At 34.2% G+C, this 14,886-nt stretch overlaps 1 protein-coding gene across 4 annotated transcripts in view; it reads right to left on the bottom strand.

The window, feature by feature from the left end:
• LOC111048706 (zwei Ig domain protein zig-8) overlaps positions 1-14,886 on the bottom strand; it is a 439,994-nt gene that overhangs the window by 342,724 nt on the left and 82,384 nt on the right. The window contains exon 8 of one of the 4 annotated variants that reach the window (XM_039425939.1): positions 1,090-1,143. The exons of the other annotated variants lie outside the window; for them this stretch is intronic. Coding sequence (XP_039281873.1) covers positions 1,110-1,143 — 34 coding nt within the window. The 3' untranslated portion in view covers positions 1,090-1,109. Of the gene's footprint in view, positions 1-1,089; positions 1,144-14,886 lie in introns of those variants that run through there. 4 annotated transcript variants of the gene reach the window in all.

Here is a 14,886-nt window from a genome sequence, read left to right as displayed (position 1 = left end):
TATATTATATTATTAGTATTTGTATTATTATTATAAGAGTTATTATATTATATATATATTATATGATGAACATTACGTCATGATATCCTAAACCAAAAAATATGAAATAATTTCTAATAAACCAGGCATAGTTGATGAAAAGATTGGTTGAATGCGTGCTTCTATCATAGAGAAAAGGAATAATTTCTATTCCTATGAGCTTTGTTACAATGAAGGAATGACAATATTACATTCATGTCACATGAATACTCGAATTTACATAGGAAAAGAGGGTGACGAGAATAATCTGATAGTAGTAAAAACTATTATCAAACTATCAAATAGTAAGGGAACAAAACAATGATGGAGAGAATAATCGAAGGGTATTAATAAAGGAGAATGGGGACGTGCATAACAAATATGAAAGAAACGAGAGTATAGATGAAATGATACTGTCAAAAAATGAAATATTGCAAGGAATATAACGTGAAAAGCTATAGAAAAACGAGAAAGTAATTAGTTTCCAGTACATTCGATACATTCCACTATTACTACAGGGATTGATGAACGGAAACAGGGAGAGAATCCAAATAACGGACGACGAAAACCAAAAAACAGAGCAACAACGCTATGTTGGACAGGAATAAAAAAGGAAAATATTTACATTTCTCTGTCAGTTTTCGGAAGAGCAGGGCTGTACACAGAAGTACGATGATTTGATTACTTTGAAATTTACACGTGCGAAACGAAAAGGTACCCGAGTTGATGTCAATGATGATGATGGTGATAATGATTCAGAATGACGATGATGATGACTGTGTTGGTGATACTCAAGACTCTTGATGACGATTGGAAATGCTGATGGTTATGATTGTGATGATGGTAATGATGAAAAGGCTGAATGAGAATTATAGATAAACAGTTTCTTAGAATTGAATTATTTTATAATTTGAATTGTTTGTAGAATTTTGTGGATAGAAAGAATCAAAATGAATTGGAACTGGATATAAAATGAATGAGACTTTCAAATGTAAATGTAACATGCATAATGTACAAGCATTGCTAAAATCCGTTCAGAGTTCAGATTATAAATTTGATAATTCTATTACTTACATCATGATTCATTCACTTTAGCTCACATGATTGAAATTCTCTTGAACATACCTGTGAAAAGAGAGAAATAAAAATTAAAAATTGGAAACATTTTTGGTGGTGTAGTCATTTGATAAATTTTGTATTTGTCCGAAGAATAATGTATCGTGTATTGTGGAAGGAAAGTTCAATATTATTGATTGTTTTTGTATGGGATAGAAGTATACACATATTGGAAAACAAGAGTCACATTCACTTATATCTGTGAAATACTTGAGAAAAAAATTCGATTTACAACATTATCATTAATTTATTATGGACTAAAATCATGCTGCATATGATCGAACCATCAAGGTTACATACTGACAATTCCAGAAAGGATAGATAAGAATTATTATTCTATCCTCTCTGAACAAGAAAATGAATTATTATAAGAATTTATTAGGAGTTACTATTCCTATCCTGTCTGAACAAGAAAATTCTTTAGTGAGCGATGCATCCAACCACAGTCATGATACAATATTTAACGGAATGAATAATACTGAATTTTGTTAGAAACAGTGATCATAAACCGAATATTATATTTCATGAATTCTATCACGATCCGTACGTTTTTCATATAACTTGTATAATTCACTTATATTCTTATTATATTCACAGTATTACAAAAGTCATATTATGAACAATATGTCATATTCAACTTCTCGAAAAATTCGTTTTTATCTCACACCAATAAACTACCAATCAATGTTAATGGTGAAAAAACCTTTCTCAATAATCTGCTTCAGATAGACAGTGCAGTTGTACAGTAAAAAGGATACCATTGTCTTCAACGAAACTACTCAAATTAGTAGAAAATAATATGTCAATTTCATTCGATGTGAATATATGAATAATGAAATAGAAACAAGGAGGAAATTGAAGCTCATGGAAACCTGATTATAGCTTCTCGACTCCCGTGCTCTACGGCAGTAACAAGCCGTGTGATCAATAGGCCTATTCTGGAGCCAAGAAAAATACCATGTTGGCATTTTATCAGCGAGAAAACAGCGATTTATGTACAAGAAAAAATGCGTGTTGTCTGGCTGTCACACAATTTCTGAAGGGGAGCTTGCAGGTGGAGAACTATCATGGGGTGGATGCGGGGATACCTTTTTCCAATTTGAGTCTATAATGAGAAAAAATTATGATTGGGGAAGTAAAGAGGACCTTGTTACAATGTGGGCTTTATCAATAGATCGATGGAAAAGTGATGCAACATTTGGGTTCTCTTATCATTGGGGACCTCTTGTCCACAGGAGAAGGAGAAGTAAGAGGATAAGTAGAAGGAGGCAGAGGTGAGACGGAGAAAGAAAAGAAAATGGTGGTGGGAGAGTGAGGGGCGGGGAAGAAGGAGAGGAGTAGAAGACGAGCAACAAGAGGAGAAATAACAGTTGAAGATGTAGAAGGAGAAGATGATGAGGAATGGGGAGGGAAAGTAGATGAAGAGAATGACAAGAAATGATAAGAAAGAAGAAAAAGAAAAACAAGTAGTGGAAGATGAAGAAAGGGAGGAGTGAAAGAATAAGAAGAAGGAAAAGTACGAGGAGGAGAAGAAGGCAGAAATTTGGAGAGAAAGGTAGAAGAGGAGAGGGATGAGTATGAGGACACAAAGATGAAAAAATATTAGAAAAAAACAGAGATAGAGAGGAATCTTGAAGAAACGAGAAAGGAATGTGTATCAAGAGAGACGATGAAGGTTGAAAGGATTGGAGAGTATAATCTGAATAATGAGAAGAAGGGAATGGTGAAAAAAGAAGTGATAGAGGAAATGAAAGTAGAATGGAGATGAGAAAAGCGAAGAGGGGATATTGGAGAAAGGAAGGAGAATAAAGAAACATCAGAGAATATAGGAGGAGAAATTATAGAAGGAGAAAAAGACGAAGTTGAAAGAGAAGTTGAAGAGGATTGAGTAGTGGGAAGATAGAGATGAATGAAGAAAGAATGATGGAATAAGTGGAGATGAACAAGAAGAGGAATCAGTGGATTAAACTTGGATAGATAGAAGAGGAAAAAAAGAGGAGTTGAAAGCGAGAGAGAAAAATCTACTATCACACAGATTTATAATATTGCAAGTTGCTGTTTCCCGAGATATACCACTTCTTTCTCAGACGTTGGAAGGATGGGTGGAGGTGTTAAGGTTTCAAGAAAAAGGTCTGCGAAAACTTGGGGGGCTGTTGATGGAACAGGCGAGCCAACCTTGGCTGCTGAATTCTAGGGGTCGTGAAAGGGGGGTGGTGGTACTGAAGAATAATATAACTCGAGCATCATGTTCTCTGCAGGCCTCTTGAGTCGTGTTATGAGAATAGGGCTGCTTGAAAAATTCATGGCAAAGGCTGTGTTCCTATAGTGTGAGATTCATCTTGAACAGTCAGTTTCCCTCATTAATACAATCTGTGCTTTCCATGCAACCAATGCTGAAAGTGAACATAGCTCTGGGTGATTCAAAGTATTTTTCCTTTCATAATAAGTTTTGTCACTCTCCAAATAATGCTCATCCTCAGTATCTTACAGAGATTTTTAATTGGTATCTACTCATACCTAAAAACATCTATATGACTATAGTAAGATCCACTTTGAACGGCCATCATTGTATGTCAGAGCAATGACGCTATTGATGCTGATGAATAGAAATATATTCCAAAATGGTGAAATTTCGAATTATAAGGCTCAACATTTTTCAAAGATTGTGTAGTATCATAAGAAAACATAAGGACAGTACTCATCTTCTCTTATTTTAACGGTATGGTAATATCCAATAACAATACGTTCAAATGATTTTCTGGGGTGCTTTCCTGATTCCGATTGATTCCATTTCAAACTCAGTGTAGGTGAGAATGTAAGAGAATAGGATAAAATGGTATGGCTTTCCCATTTGATGCCGTAATTTGAGACAATGGAATTTTAATTTTGTAATGTTGAACATTTAAATATCAATCATCAAAAAATACAACAATGAAGAATATTAAGGAATTCGATAGCATAGCGTTTACATGTCTCCATTTCACCGATAGATGTTCAACATCGGAGAAAACAGCACGCTTTCGTGACAACAAAAAATTGACTCGTCAAAAGAAGATTTGACTCATACATAATAATGGCTGAAAACAATCAATTCAATCATGTGAAACGACAGAGAATAATCAATTCAATAATGTCAAGATGACAGAAGAGGCTACAGTCATCTACCTCGAATTCAATCATCATTATCAGCTCCAAAATCAAATAAACGAACATTTTCATCTTCCACTGAATTTCCAGAGAGGCTGCTCTTGAAAGAGACGAAACCTGAATTGGAGGTTTTCACAGCCTCCAAGGTACTCGTATACAAACCACTTTCCAACATTTTTGCCGAGTATTTAGGCCGCAAATTGAACTTGTGGAATGCAGAAAGTTAGTTACTTCATTGAGTGGGTGAACCGCTCTGCCAGTCAGCATGCACGAATGCTCGCTAACTTTCCTCCATCAACACGATTGATGATTATCATGAATGTATGAATGTGAGGAGGAGGAGGGGGATGAGGAGAAGGAGGGATGAAGGAGGAGGAGGAGGAGGAGAAGGAGGAGGCGGAGGAGGAGGAATGGGAGGAGGAGGTGGTGGAGGAGGAGGAGGAGTTGGAGGAGAAGGAGGAGTAGGAGGAGGAGAAGAAGGTGGAGAAGGAATAAGAAGAAGGAGAAGAAGAAGAAGATTTTAAGATGAAGATATCAAACTTCTAACAAAGGAAAACTTGTAGAAAGGTTTCCTTTTGAGGTTTTCATCTTTTCTTTCATGTGTTGGTTGTGGTGGTAATGTTACTACTCAATTACAACTGCAAGAGAGAAAACAGTTGATAAAAACTTATTCAAACTATTCATCACTTTAATGGCTACTCCTCCGATTCCACATCTTTCATACTAGCAGATTGAAATGTACTTTGACAGCTCAATATGAAGTCTTGGAAATGTCGAACCCAGGTTCATTTTTGAGTTTAATTTGACGAAGTCTATTGATTTAAAATTCAACTTTGGATATTTCGTGTATATCCAAATCAATGTCAATCATTATCACTAACGGATCCAATGTAAAATGAATACTATAACGATTCTGCCGTTAATGCGATGATTATAATTATACGGTAGACTAATTTTGTTGGATTTTCGTTAGTTATTTATGTGTTTGGTATTAGGCCTACATTATGCGTTGTTGTTTCAATATCTCATGTATAATGCTATCATGTATAAACAGTATCTCATATTATACTGTATGTTTCGTACATTGTTATTGGCTGGATCTAGTATTATGACTCAATCTTCCTACATAGGTCCAATCCCACTTGGAACACAAAATACTGATGCATAGAAGGTCCATGGTATCTCTCATATTTGTATAGAGTTTCATCCTGGAGGGATCCACGTTGAATCGGAAGAAAATAATAGTGAATCCAAAATATTTTTAATTTAAAAATAAATTAAATGATTTAATTATTTGAATATTTTTATTTTTTGTCAAAAAGAAACAAAGAAGATCCAAATAAAACTGTATGTAGATAAATTGGACTCTCTCTAACAACTGAATATTAATCATGAGGAATGCTGACTCTTTTGAGTGATTTTCACTAACCACTACACTATGAAATATCAATCAATTTTGGTTTTACAAACATTTTATCAGCAGTGAATTATGAAAATGATCAATGATTAAAATATCATTATTTCAAATATGAAAATATTCAAGTAAGCTGGAATTCAATCATGAAGGTACCATAGTAGTTGAAGGATATCATGAAGTGATATATTAAAACTGTTCTGCAAATAAGCTACTACGTACATCGTACATACGGTATACGTATGTATATGTATATACGTACATATACTTACATCAACACGGTTCTTTTTAACCAATTCAGAAAGAAACTGAATAGAAGTCTAGAAAGAGGATTATGGGGTCTTGAGATTACACCGACAATAAAATAAATTTATTCTGTTTGCCAACTTGCATTACAAAGGTAAACAACTAGAACTGTTCACAAACTTACGCAATTCACCTTATTCTCTTTTTGTTCCTTCTTTCTTCTTCTTTTTCTTCTTCTTCTTCTTCTTCTTCTTCTTCTTCTTCTCCTTCTCTTTGTTATTTTTCTTTTACTTCTCATTCTAGTTCCTCTACTTCGTTTCATGAATAACTAATGATGTTGGAAAAACACAGCTGAGCTGAAGAGAAAAAACGAAACAAACTGTTTTTCTCAGTGGATTTCCTTGAAGAGTGTGGCGAAAAGGATGTAGAAATGCATTTATTTCAACCGTTTCCATTCCGTGACATTCAGTTCTCTCAATATTATAGTTTCCACTTCTTGTGTCTTCAAGATGTCATAATTTTGATGGTTATGTTCTTGATTTATCTTTTTACTGTCTCTTACCCCTCTATCTTCGAATCATTGCCTCCCCTTTTCGTGATTATTTTCCTATAATAAATCATCACTATCTCTCTCACCATTTCTTCTTTACCGCATTTATTTCTTGCTTACTTTTCTGTAGTTATCCATATCATCTTCTCTCATCCCCACATCAAAATAATATTATTTGAAATAAGTAGATACTGTTTGTTTCTTCATATTTTTAGGATTATTATTTTTTCCTTTATCATACTAATTTTATTTATTTTCGTATTGCTATCACATGTAAAAGACAATCAAGTGTAAGGCTACTTTCACACGATAGGAGACGTGCAACTTGAACACTGAACAGTGTTCACGTTTTTTTGTCGAAGTACATTGAGTCAAATCGTGTCTTTCACATGGTGACTCCTATCCAGGAACCTCGTTTTGTCACGTCTTTTCCCCTCGAGGCAAGCATAGGCAAGATCTAACAACTACGCCGCCGTTTGCTCAAAGTATGACTCATCACTTTTTTCTCAAAGTCTAACTTCCTTAAAAATATAGATAGAAGATTTCTGATTTCGGATTTGGATTCAGCGACCCCAAATTCTTTAAAGCGTAAGTCCCGTTTTCGAAAATATCCGAAAACAAGGAAGTTATGGCTGTTTTTAATAAAGCTTTCTATTATCATATAATTATACGGTAAAAACGAACAGGTACTGTACTATACAGTACGTAAGTACTGTAGCTATTATAATACAACTTACACTGTATTCGTGTAGGAAATTTGGTAGGTTATTTATCTTGATTTCTGAAAATACCCCAAAATAAGGGAGTAAGATAACTTTGAAAAACCAAAGTTTTCCTGCCGATTGAAGAAACATTAAAAATTAGTCTAAGACATATTATGTCTTAGAATAAAAACGTGTAACAAATATCAGATCACTATTCAAGCTATCAAGCTTTTCATAAATTTATTTGTCTCCTCATGGCAGAATGTTTGCGCCCAACGTTTTCACTTGAACATTTCTATGATTAAATTGTGATAGAGAACATTATCGTATTGATCTTCTGAATCCAGTTACATGTACATCGATTTTCGTAAAATTGATTTTTTTACCGTTCCTATGAATTCTAAGAATTCTATGAATTGTTTTTACAGGTTCATCACAGGCCAGGCTGGTCTGAGCTATTCATGACTTTTTTTCAGTATGCATTATCAACTCAGCAGTTCTAATACACAGACATCACTACTTGGAATGCCATGACATTTTCTATTCTTTCAATTCCTATTATTACCATAGATCGATTCAGATCAGCACAATGTTTATACTGTATGTTCATAATAGATTTTTCCGATTGTAAAAAGAAATAGTCAATAATTGCTGGGAATTTAAAGTGATATTCAACGATTTGAACCTGATAAATTGGATTGTTGAATGACAATTGAAATTCAGTGAATTTTACTGTACAACATTCCTTTTCCTCCTATTTTATTGGGTGATGAGTGGAGATGATTTATGATTTCATATTTAGATTCATCTTTTCATAGTTCAATATTTTTTTGGAAAACTAGAACTTTTAAAAATTAAAAATGTTTATGTATAAACTTCTCAGGTGTTCAAAAACTTCTGAATACCTTTGCCTGTCCCTTTGTGAGGCAGGAGTATTATTATCTTAGTACGTAATATAATCATATGATAATGGAAAGCTATATTAAAAACAGCTATAACTCCCTTGTTTTTGGGTATTTTTGAAAATGGGACTTACGCTTTGTAGAATTTGGGGTCGCTGAATCCAAATCCGAAATCAGAAATCTTCTATCTATATTTTTAAGGAAGTTAGACTTTGAGAAAAAGTGATGAGTCATACTTTGAGCAAACGTCGGCATAGTTGTTAGATCTGTCGGCTTATTCGTAAGATCCCCATGTGAAAGTACAGGAGAGCTGCAAAATATGATGAACTTCTGTAATATGATATTCCAGGAGCGAGGACTCTGCCGTGTGAAACTGGCCTAAGAGAGAGTCGACTGTGCCCTAATTTCGTTCTCTAGGGAAAATAAGGGCAGTCATTCTATTCTATTCTACATTGTAACATTCTCTTCTTTCATCAATTATCATTCTCATCTCTCTTAATCTGCATCTTATCTTCTCTGTTCCCTTCTTATTATTCCATTTTGTCTTCCCCCTTTCTCAATTATCTTTTCCTACAGTTATGTTGAAAAGTGGCCATTGCTGCACTGATTACAGAACGCAAAGAATCACTTTTCCGCTCTAGTGCGGGAAAAATTTCTCTGCACTCCAGATTTGCAACATGGCAACGCAAAATACTTAGTAGGTTATATGGAGCAACAGTGCAGCAGAATCAAAATGAAGTTGGTAACAGTGACTGGGCTGCTATAGTGAGCAGAGGTGCAACGAAGCACAACGAGCACAGCATTAATCATAATATATTATAACGAGGACTTTAGGATTTTAGGATTGAGGTTTTTATCAATAATAAAATTACACAGAAAAACATTTGATGCATTTCAGGCAATTTTACCCATAATTACCCACTTTTTATATTCAATGGTAACTGTAGGAAAAACTTAATGTGAAATACGTGCGCAAAGTTCCTCTGCTGCACTCAACAAACCATTCCGCCCTCGCCTCCGGCTCGGGCGTAAACGTTTCTTTCGGTGCAGCAAACTGTCACTTTGCGCACTAGTTGCACAAATAACTATTGTTCTCCTTCTCTCGTAGGACATACACAAGTAACGCCCAGTGGTCACATGGGAGTGATACATGGCTCCCTTACACAAGTACACTGTTCACGTAGTGACGTCATCAGAATCACTGCCAGTCCCATTATTTGTCTCACTCACCCTCACTCTGTCAAAGGGATATACTATATGCTTTTCGATAATCATTTGCTGTATAACAGCCATTCCTCCCTATTCACCTTATACGTTCAACCTAGACCTCCTGCTAAATTATCAAGAAATAAGACCAGCAGGCTTGCTTCGCTTGCTTGATTTAATCGGAGGTTGATTTGAATTGTGCAGCATTCGGCTGTGTAATTTCCTTTTTTTATAAAAAGGAATAAAAAATTGAGTGATAAAACACCATGATTTAGAAGATATCATGATAATTTTTGCAATGGAGTCTTGTCCTTTCTGTAATTTTCTAAAAAAATATATAAAGGAGTGAGAAAAATTTTTGAACAACGAATTCAATGTGTATAATGGTTCAAATTAATAATTCTTCTCACATTGTATCTGTCATAAAGACAAATGAAATGAAAAATCAAAACATTAGAAAGAATGAATGAAACAATATATTGCTTCAATCAATTTGACAGTGATCATTCATTGAAGATAAATGTGTTGAAGAGATTAATTTTACTCAGTCAAATTCTATGGATGAATAATTTCAATGTGCAATACTATAGACCAGCTCTATTGACATCGTTTTCGAAAGATGTATGTTATTTCAAGAAATTGTAATGTTAAAATGACCTTTCATTGATCGTACAATCATGGTTCTAGTCCAATCTTCTATTATCAATTCGAATGGAATTGCAGGTTAGAGATATGTATCTCATTAAGTAGGCTGATACGTTGTCATAATACAACGTATTGTAGTGGTTTGCTTGAAGCATCCTCGGGATACTGTAGTGAATTTTAATTTCACTCCTTCAGTCGGGGAACGTAATGTCGGCTGCGAGTGAGAGCAAAATGGCATCACTCTTGATGACGTCACGGACGTTCACTTTGTTACGTTCAATCTGTGAGTGCCCAAACACATAATACTATATCCGTCCCATAACGGTTCCAAAATCTTCCCCTTCCTTTGGCATCTTTGTCATTCACCTTTGTACCTCTCCCATCTCTCACTGTATGTCGTTTTCCCTATTATCGTTAACGGCATGTGCTGATAACTGTATTACCTACCAGCGAACAAGGACTGATTCAATAATACTCTTCAATGATCGTTCAATGTGATTATATTATCTTCGGAAATTTTCCCTCTAGGAGAATATAACATTTCTCTTCAATTCAATCAAAACGGTTCAAAACAGTGTTCATGTGAAAACTCATGAGATGCTAAGTGAATTTTTATAGTAAGATTCGTTTATGAACAGGAAAAGTGAGACAGAATGAGCCTCGAGAATAGAAATAATAACCGAGACATTTGAAATCAACCTTTAAATCGTCAAATAATAACAGATTTGACGTGATCTCAGTTCGTCAAAAATTACACGGCATAAAAATATACTATTCTTGATAAACTATTGTCCGAGTGAAGTGAGGTCTAAGATTCAAGTCGACGGCTTGGCATTTCTCTCAATGTTTAAATGTTTATATGTTACGCATTTACGGCGAAACGCGGTAATAGATTTTCATGGAATTTGACAGGTATGTTCCTTTTTGAATTGCGCGTCGACGTATATACAAGGTTTTTGGAAACTTCACTTTTCAAGGATAAAATAAAAGGAAAAAGTAGCCTCCTTTAAACGTCAATATTAGAGTGAAAATCAGACTATAGAATTATTCATCATAAATCAGCTGTCGAGTTGATTATAAATTTCATGCCATGACGCATGCAATTCAAATGCATGTATCTCAATGTAACTTGGTAAAAAATCAGCAGCTGTGAAGACTATAGATTGCATGCCTCATTGAATGCAATTTTTATCCTCCATTAAAAATGGGATGCAAAGAACTTATAACGGCTTGTCTGGGCGCCCATATGACTACTGGTTTTCTCGCGCTAAATTCCGAAAAGCGTTATATGATAATTAAATCTTGTGTAAGCATGATCTGATCAAATAAATAGTTTGTGTATCAGTGTGGATGTGCATATGGTTTGGGACGTCGTTCAGTTATGAATGCTATTTATTCTATTGATAATTTTTTTTCATTATTTTTTTCTAGTAGTTCTGTGAACAGTACACCTCACGCAGTATTCTCATCCACAAGTACCTGATTGAAACTATAGACCTTATGGAAATACAGCAATAGACTGGCTTCTCCAAACATCTGTGTAATCACTTGTCAGCTGATTTAACTAGTATGAATAATAACTAGTAGTTCTGTGAAGAATAGACCTCGCGCAGTTAGCCATAAACACATTCACACTGATACACTATTTATTTGATCAGATCATGCTTACACAAGATTTAATTAATTATCATATAACGCTTTCCGGAATTTTGCGCGAGAAAACCAGAATACCCAGACGAGCTGTTATAAGTTATTTGCATCCTATTCAATAGTGCATAAAAATTGCATCTAATGAGGCATGCAATTTATAGTCTACACAGCTGTTAATTTTTAACCAAGTTACATTGAGATATTGAATTGCATGCGTCATGGCATGCAATTTATAGTCAACTCGACACTGATTTATAATATAATTCTATAGTCTGATGTTTACTCTGATATTGACGTATGAAGGAGGCTCCTTTCCCCTTTCATATTATCCTTGTAATGCAAAATTTCCAAAAACCTTGTATATACGTCGACGAGCAATTAAAAAAGGAGCATACCTGTCAAATTCCATGAAGATCTATTACCGCGTTTCGCCGTAAATGCGCAACATATAAACATAAAAAACATATAAACATTTAAAAATTTGAACATTTAAATATTTGAACATTAAGAGAAATGCCAAACCGTCGACTTGAATCTTAGACCTCACTTCGCTCGGTCAATAATTTTCTTTAATTTTTATAAATTTTGAATTCCCAATTTGTTCTATTTTTACTTTTTACATAAGTATTTGAAATCTTTGTATTTTTCATTTCTGAACTAGGTGGTATTTTTTTTGTTTGTATTCTTTATTATTGCATAACTTCGTATTATTTTTATCATTATTTTTCTTTTTTTCATTCGTATCTGTACAATTTTTATTGTTAAGGAGGCATATTTGGGGAAACCCGTTGTCTCCATTGTGAATAAATAAATAAATAAATGAACTATTGATTGCGTTTAATAACGCATGCAATTAATAACTAAAATAACATAGTATTGTCTCTCGAACTTTCTCTGCTTTGAACTTGGGCTGTCATGTCTTGAAGGAGATTAGCTTTTGATGTAAGCATTTTTGATACACTAACCTCAACAGCCATTAGCCGTCACACCGATATCTCGCCGACACGACGTACAGACAGGATTTACTCTGTTGGACAGTACAAGAGGAGGCTGCGGTTTATAACTGCGCGTGGTCCACTGCTCACAGAACTACTAGTATATATTCTTGAAATCGAATTGATTATTTTCAACAAGTAGGTATCAACAATGAATCATTTGTCATTTGAACAAAACCAATGTGAACAATTTGATAAGAGAAGCATATAACCTAGATTTCGAATCAATCACAAATAAGATCAGAAATAGAAACATTAATAATGATACACAACAATACAAAAACTGAAAACTCAAATATACTATTATTCATTTTATAAGGATATTTCTCCTTCTGATCATTCTCCTATGGCGGCTAGACAGCAAAGAAAATTATCATTGAATCAGATATACCGAGCTACGCGAGATAACTTGAATCACTATAATTTTCCAGGTAGGCCTACTATAGAATATGATGGAAAAATGGAATATAGAACAATGCGTTCCTATCATTTCCACTGACAAAAACTCACTATAAAATCATTGATGACTATGACATATCCCAGTAACAAAAAAATTCAACATGGATTACTAATTTGTAACAAATCAAATTGAAGCTTATCTCTCAAACGTTGAAATATGATAATTATTTTTAAGAACGCAATCTATCAGTATTGTTTGTAAGATAATTATCACATTTCCCTATGATATCATACGTTACAATATAATTATCATTATAAACAACACAATCCCACTCCAAGTCGACTACTGTTCATTGTTAGAGGCTTCAACTCGAGCTTTCAACTCAAACCTAACCTCAGAACTCTCATTTTCTCCTCACGAGCACTAACCTCCCCATTTACGTCTCCTCCTCACTCAGGATACTGCCTCAGCAAAGCGATCAATCAAGGAGGATGTGCCTCCTCACTTGACGTTGAGTGAGTAAGTGGGTAAATGAATGAGTGAGTAAGAGAGAGAGAAAGATTGAAATTAGTAGTCATTGAAAAGGCTGAGTGGGTTGTGTTGTTTCTATAATTGAACAGATGCCGTAGAATAAGAGTAGTAGGTGTTGAGGAATAATATGAAGAAGAATGTGGAGGTGAAGGAGAAGAAGAAGAAGAAGAAAAAGAAGGAACCTGAGAGAATAATGATTAAATATCGGGGCACCGAGCTTCATTTGTTATTTATTTGTAAACTATTGATAAACAGAACACAATTCTTTGAAATGATTGGGGAAGGACTAACAGGCACTGCCCAGAACTGTTTCTTCCCCGAATTTTGATTTATACTCTATAAATGGTCCAGGAAGTAGGTTATGTTGTCAATGTCTGCAGTAGCAGAAGTCTTCGGGGTGATTTGCAGCATTTATTTAGGATTTTCGTCAAATAATAATTATAAAGTGAAAGTTCTAATTTAGATTATATACAAACCAAATTGAATAACAAAATAACACTCACTGATCACTTAAAACTGTCAAATAATGAATAACATTGAAAATTATTACATACTCTAATTTAGAATGTTTATCAAGTCATGTCAACAAATCAGATTATTCTGATCAAGTCAATAATTAAAATTTCTCGATAATATTTCTCGCTGATTGATTATACATCTGGAAATAATTCTGTCTCTCTCCCACACACGCATCTTCTGTTACGACGGACGACGAAATTATCATGTGTTTTTCCAAGGATGAATAATTGTTATCCTTTTCATGTCCTTCAGCGAGTTTTCCCAGGGATGAGACCCAGTGCAATCGAATTTCTATATCATAAACCTACTATGTTCCAAATTTCGTAAAATCGTTAGAGCCGTTTTCGAGATCCGTTGAACATAAATAACCAGGTATAAAAAATATAAACAGATTTACAGGAATTGCTCGCTTAATATAATAGGATAATATGTGTAAATCATGAGGTAAAATGACGTGAATCTGTCTGGTAGCAGCTACACAGTATAGTGAAATTCATCTTATTAAGTCAGTAGAAATTATAGCAATGTTCTGTTTCCACTTTTACATTCTCGTTACATTGTACTCTAATTCTAGATAGCTGTAATTAGATAATCATCCCCGTAAATCTGATTATTATAGTGAATGAATAATACATTCCGAAAACCTGGAAATGTGTAGCCTATTCCATTCCATTAATTATATTTACTGCCAATTTATAAATTATTCACACTTTTATAGTGTTGAGTCCTGTTCAAGGATTCTAAAAAAAATTCAGTTGAAAGTTTCTCAATTATGTATTTTTATACATAATTATAGAATCATCGGACACATGACACCACGATTATTTGAATCTGACTCGCTAT

Source organism: Nilaparvata lugens, chromosome 4 (assembly GCF_014356525.2).
Source record: "Nilaparvata lugens isolate BPH chromosome 4, ASM1435652v1, whole genome shotgun sequence".
Lineage (NCBI taxonomy): Eukaryota > Metazoa > Arthropoda > Insecta > Hemiptera > Delphacidae > Nilaparvata > Nilaparvata lugens.
The sequence above is the reverse complement of the archived record's forward strand: the minus strand, read 5'-3'. Positions and strand labels throughout refer to the sequence as shown.